The sequence below is a fragment of the Prunus persica genome, chromosome G1 (assembly GCF_000346465.2).
Source record: "Prunus persica cultivar Lovell chromosome G1, Prunus_persica_NCBIv2, whole genome shotgun sequence".
Classification (NCBI taxonomy): Eukaryota; Viridiplantae; Streptophyta; class Magnoliopsida; order Rosales; family Rosaceae; genus Prunus; species Prunus persica.
This window is the reverse complement of record NC_034009.1, coordinates 25,919,793-25,926,519: the sequence shown is the minus strand read 5'-3', so window position 1 is coordinate 25,926,519 and position 6,727 is coordinate 25,919,793. Positions and strand designations below refer to the sequence as shown.

At 38.7% G+C, this 6,727-nt stretch overlaps 1 protein-coding gene across 1 annotated transcript; it reads left to right on the top strand.

Moving 5' to 3' along the window:
- LOC18790592 (BTB/POZ domain-containing protein At1g67900) lies at positions 2,584–6,408 on the top strand. The gene is made up of 4 exons (XM_007221917.2): positions 2,584–3,632; positions 3,736–3,805; positions 3,932–5,197; positions 5,561–6,408. Exons 1-4 carry the CDS (start codon positions 3,574–3,576, stop codon positions 6,059–6,061), a joined length of 1,896 nt encoding a protein of 631 aa, XP_007221979.1. The 5' UTR covers positions 2,584–3,573; the 3' UTR covers positions 6,062–6,408.

Sequence of the window (6,727 nt, the reverse complement as noted above, 5' to 3'; positions counted from 1 at the left end):
TCATTGACGATAGGCCATAAGTACCAATGTTGATTTGAAATTTTGTGCTTGCTGTTTTCCTCTTTCACGTGTCATTATTGAGCCAGAACAGCAGTCTTAGATTAGTGATACAGAATCTACTGGTACGAAAACTCGTATAATTGCAGGCTGCAGCTGTTTATTGGCACAGCCATGCATGTGGGATCCCTCAAATGCTAACTGTTTCATTTTGGAATTTAGTTTTTTTTTTTTTTGGGTTTCTTTGATGTGAGAGTCTCTGACATTATTAGTTACCTAAAAGAATTCCAACTTGGGGAAGAATTAATGAATGATATTACAGACAAACTGCAAATCAACTATTACATATAAATATATATAAACAAAAATAATTAAGCTGAAGCTCAAAAACAGAAAAAAGATGATCGATTAAATATATATGCAAGAGACAGAATCATCACGCAAATCATGTACATGAATTAATACCCGAGAGAAACAAATAAACAAATAATTTTGAATTACATATGCTAGCTGGAGAACTGCTAGGCTTACCAAAATAACCATGCATGCACTCCAGTGCGGGCTATAACAAATGACATACAGTTTGACAAGATGACATACTGATTATAACCAGTCAAGCAGGGCCACAGCTGCACTTGATATATACACATTAACTGATCTCAGCCTACCAATCCAATCGTTGTAAAGCCTTGAGATCTCTGGAAGGAAATGGCGATGACTCATGAGGTACGAAATCCTTGTTTGCTAGGCCAAGGAAAGATCAAAAAGGTCACGTAGCTTTGTGTAATCACTGTCTGTCACTTAAATTCATCTTTTTTTGGGGCTTCAAGTTTTGTACGTATGCAACTGAGCCAGATATGATTCTAGTGCCACAATCTTGTTGTGTTCGAGACCCTGTGAATTGTATCATTCACATTTACAGCAAGGACCAGTCTCTCCCCCCCAAGTGCACTGACCAGAGTCTCTTTCAGCTTTTTCCAATGTGGGATTGTGGTGCCCCTTCTCATCAGTTCTCACTTTGATTACATGATTTTTATGCATACAATTTGTGGGGTCCTTGTGTTTCTTGTGAATCCTAGCTTAGATAAAGTCATAGATATAGCCTCACCGTTCCCTACGCGTGGGAAATGCATATCCAAGTATATAATATCACTATATTATCTTATTAAATGTAATTCAGATTGACAATATAAACATGTCTCAAATAAAACTCTTTCGCCATAACCATTACCAACAGTTGGTGATGAAATTATTGATAACTTTTTGAAAATCAATGGGCAAAGAGTGTGGCCAAAGGCCTCTCTATGGGCAAAGAGGGAAGCATCATCCCGTAATAAATCAACTTTTATCTCCATTCACATACAAAATTTAGGTCTATAGTATATTGCCAAAGGCCTTTTAGAATTGGTTGCCAACCGCAGTTCTCTTGTATTGTATATGCAAACTGTAAAGGGCCCAAGTTTCTACTAGGAGGGTCCCACTGACTAAGAAGTAGTGAAGTATAGGGAGAATGTGGGCCCGTGGGAAGGTCCCATACTGTCGGTTGGCCACCCCGTTGGGCAGCAGGACGAGGACCATTACGGCATTTGTGGTGTACCCTCTTTCTCACGTAGGGTGTGGACATCGACTTATGCCCACAATGACCTTTACCTGTAGTCGACACCACTCAGTCTCATTCCACAGCTTACCCTTCATTTACCCGTAAAATATCAAGCATGCCAATTGCCCTAGATTTGGCATTTGCCCTGGATATATCAAACGTCCCAAACAAAAAAGGCAAAAGAAAAAACAAACGGTAGTCATTGATCGAGCCATTACAAGCTTAGGTTCTGTTATCTGGAGGACATTGATCGAGACATAACATAAAAAGGGTCTCATTCTCTCCGTGATTATGCCATAATATGGTGAAACACTTAAGTACACAAGTCCTTGGATTTTTTTTTTTTGTTTTGAAAAATCGATCTTTTTTCAACATAGTTCACCTATCTTCTTTTTGTTTGTTTTCCCTTTAATTGGAACAGATTTTCGGCTTCTACAAGTAAACAACCACTAATGATTGTGAAAAAAACGCATAGATTCGTGACGCCCACGCTAAAAGAGGTCGATTCTTGTTCTAATAGATGAAAAAAAAAATGAATATATGAAGAAAGAAAACCTTAGAGTTCAACTATGAAGGGGCCACTTGGTAAACCGATATGATCAGAAGTCATATGCTTACAATATGGGGACCTACTGCTTTGCTGTCAGTCCTCATTGTTACGATCATCATGCATCGAAGTTACATATGAACAAAAAGAAAATATCGCAAAACCATGTGAAAATGAAATATGTGGAAGAAGAAGAAGAGAAGACCTTCAACTGCCAGAATAATGCATTATTTATCGCCTCACATTAATGGAAGTTTAGTTTAGGACCAAAAAAAGCTTTCATTTGCCTCATTCTAACATCATCCATGCATCTTTTTCTTCATGTCACACCAATAATATTCAAAGTTTCCCACTCATGGGGCCATATGCCATAAATGAGAAAAAAAAGAGAGAATAGTTTCGATATTGCAGCAGAACAAAAGGGCAGTTTTGACATTAGCCTTACTGTAGCCTGTAGGGTGGAGAATGGTTAAAAGGCTCAAAAGCCTATCTTTGATAGCGATACACATGTCCTATTGTTTGCGTTTGGCATCCCTTTTACTTTATTGTATTCTTAGTTTTTTTTTGTTTTTTTATTTTAATTTATTAAAAAGTATAAATATATTTTCTCTTTAGCTTTTCAATTATTGTAATATTCCCTTTTAGAAATTAACAATGGGAAATGAGGAGACATACGATACTGCGTATAAAATAGTGTTTGACAAAAATAATCAGAGAAGGAGAGGAGGGGTCTTACTGCTTGCAATAAAAAAATGCTGTGGCAATCATGAGAGAGAAGGGCACAAGTGGGCTCGAGAGAAGCACGTGGGAGTTACCTTTTGATCTGCACGCTGGCAATGGCATGGCCATGCTAGAGAGAGAGAGAGAGAGAGAGAGAGAGAGAGAGAGAGAGAGAGAGAGAGAGAGAGAGAGAGGCCTTAAACCATATTTTTCATTCTAGTTATTACAAAAACCCAAAGTTCACAATTTTACAATCTTTCAGGGCTAAGTTTTTGTTGAATGATTTTTTTTGTTTGAACAAAATTTGATTGTGTCTACTAGTTTTAGAGCAGCTCTAGTTGCAGTGACTTTAATTCTTTGTTTGCATGTCCAAGTCACATGGGGTATAGAATTTGACTGATAGGACCTGAGCTTTGGTGTGTTTGATCCTCTTGAGTTTTGTCATTTTGACAACTTCTTCTGATTATATATATACATATATAAAACTCATTTAGTATCACACCCACAACAGCAAGAGCTCTTGGTTTTCCCTTGTTCTTGGATATCCTCTCTCCTCATCCAGGAAAATTCTTTCACTTTTGCTTGCTGCTGGAAGAAGAAGCTTGTGTGCCTCCTGGTGTTGTAGAAGCCTGCAAGGGATATAGAATTCAATTATGTTAATGAGCTTCTGATGTGCACATAAGAAGAAAATAAGAAGAAAGAATCAATCATGAAGTTTATGAAACTTGGATCTCGGCCAGATACTTTCTACACTACTGAGGCCGTAAGGTAAGAGCACATATCTGATTGAACATGAAGTTACTTTTTAGATATGCCTATGTTCATTGATGAAGGTACTAACAGATTTTTCTATTTTTCCTGCTGAATTCAGGTCAGTCTCCTCTGAAGTTTCAAGTGATCTTATAATTCAAGTGAAGGGAAGCAGATATTTGCTTCACAAGGTAAACTTAATGAACTTCTCACAAATTTTGATTATGGGATATGTTCAAGTTGATATATGATGCAATTCAATTGAATGTTGCATATGAGTTTTTCTTTAAATTGATTCATTTTCACATGGCACGCAGTTTCCTCTTTTGTCCAAGTGTTTGCGGCTGCAGAGGCTGTGCTCTGAATATCAAGAAGCTTCACAACACCAAATAATCCAGCTCCATGATTTTCCCAGTGGGGTTGAGGCATTTGAGCTCTGTGCAAAATTCTGCTATGGCATCACAATCACCCTCAGTGCCTACAACATTGTAGCTTCTCGATGCGCCGCGGAGTACTTACAGATGACTGAGGATGTTGAGAAGGGCAACCTTATTTATAAGCTTGAGGTTTTCTTCAACTCTTGCATCCTCCAAGGGTGGAGAGACTCAATTGCCACTCTACAAAGCACAAAGGCTTTTCCTTTGTGGTCAGAGGACCTTGGCATCACAAGCAGATGCATTGAGGCAATTGCTTCCAAAGTCCTAACACACCCTTCAAAGGTTAGCTTGTCACATAGTTATTCCAGGAGGGGTAGAGATGACATGTCCTGCAATGGTGCAGAGAGCCTGAGGCATAATAAGCCTGCAAACAGAGGATGGTGGGCTGAAGACATAGCAGAATTGGGCATAGACCTCTATTGGAGAACCATGATAGCTATTAAATCTGGTGGGAAAATGCCCTCTCATCTGATTGGAGATGCATTGAAAATCTATGCATCTAAATGGTTGCCCAACATATCAAAAAATGGATGCGACCATAAACAAGCAGCATCTGATTCAGATTCAGACTCTGCCAATGATTTAACTTCAAAGCATAGGTTGATCTTGGAATCAATTGTAAGCTTAGTTCCAGTGGAGAAAGGTGCTGCATCTACTAGTTTTCTGCTTAAACTCTTGAAGGCAGCCAATATCCTTAATGCTTCTTCCTCTTCAAAAATGGAATTGGCTAGAAGAGTTGGACTTCAATTAGAGGATGCAACAGTCAGTGACTTGATAATACCCTCTGTGTCATATGAAACCGACACTCGATATGATGTAGACATAGTTATGACCATTTTGGAGCAGTTTTTGTTGCAGGGGCAGAGCCCCCCAACTAGCCCTCCAAGGTCCAAGCTTGGTTTTGAAAGGAGAAGGTCTCGGTCAGCGGAGAACATTGATTTTGAGTTTCAGGAGAGTCGAAGATCATCTTCAGCAGCACATAGCTCAAAGCTGAAGGTGGCAAAGCTTATGGATGTGTATCTTCAGGAAATTGGCAGGGATGTCAATTTGTCTCTGTCAAAGTTCATTGCAATTGCTGAGGCAATACCAGAGTTTGCAAGGCTTGACCATGATGATCTCTACAGGGCAATTGACATTTATCTCAAGGTAATAAGAACAAAATTCTGGGTTTCATATTTACCATAGTTCATGTTTTTTTCTTTTTTTGGTATTTAGATTTCTGAGTATATTTCAGCTGTCACATTTCAGAATGTGGGTCACCATTATCAGCAGATGACCAACTCTCTTGACCTTAAAATCTTGTCAAGTTCACAACTGGTTACCAATTGGGATTAGGTGGTCCACATTTTGAATGACATAATCTTAATTTTTCTTTATTAAATCTCTGTGCATGCTCTAATTTGGAACAGGTTGTGATGAAGTTTTAGAAATTAGTTAATTATAGAATATGCCAACTACTCTTGTTGATGTTAATGTATATTAATTAAAGTCGTTATGCCTAAATATCAGGCACATCCAGACCTCAACAAGAGTGAAAGGAAGAGGCTGTGTCGAATTCTAGACTGCAAAAAGCTCTCAATGGAGGCCTGCATGCATGCTGCACAAAATGAGCTACTCCCACTAAGGGTAGTGGTCCAAGTTCTTTTCTTTGAGCAAGCTCGAGCTGCCATGGCTGGTGGCAAAGTGACCGAGCTGCCTAGCAACATAAGGGCACTTCTAGCCACACATAACATTGACCCATCCAGGCCTCCAGCCCCTTTAAGCACCTCTAGTCTTATGCCAGCAGATGACCAATGGAGTGTCTCAGGTCTCAAATCTCCCAGGTCCAAGATGTCAACTTTACGAATGAAGCTCGCCGAAGACGATGATTTGGATGAAAATGATTTGAACCCAGATGGAATTGGGAGAAGTTCAAAGCTCAAAGCTCTTTGCTTGCTTCCTGCAAGACCCAAAAGAATGTTCAGTAAGTTGTGGTCCACCAACAGAAGTACAACCAGTGAAAAGAATTGAGTGGTTTTTGTTTAATTTGATCCACTTGGGTTTGGTTAATCCAACGAGTAACATATTATACTATGCTTTTTTCCCTCATTCCTTGTAACTCACTAGGAACCAAAATTAAGAATCCCCAATGTGCATTAATGTTCATGTAATCTTTTTATAATAAGAAAGAAGATTTTCAGGACATGATCAAGTGCAAAATCCTTTAGCCTCTAGGTGAATCTCTATTAGTTGTAGATGACCATTGCGGGACCAGATTTGTGTAGATGTCCACAAATCTGCAACACCTGTCCTTGTCTCCTTGCTGCACCTCCTTGGATCCTCACCTGCTAATCAAATTTTATTCTTTGGGGTTCATGTACCTGACATTTTGCACTGCTGTAGTATTGGAATTTCTGTACTCTTTTTTTTTTCCTTTGAACCAATTATTCAGCTGGCAAATTAAATTCATCTGGATAGTAGAAGATTATGTTTTTTTTCTTCTTTTTTTTTTTCATTTGCAAAGAGAAATCTTTTGGAAAGTTAGGACAAGATGCTATAAAACAACCCACCATGCCAGGATTTAAAGCAAAGAAGAAGTCAAAAAACCAACAAGAAGAGACAAAAACTTGTTACCTAGATGAAAAGTCTTAGGTACAACAATTATACCCCATTATCAGGCCGACACGTTATACAAAC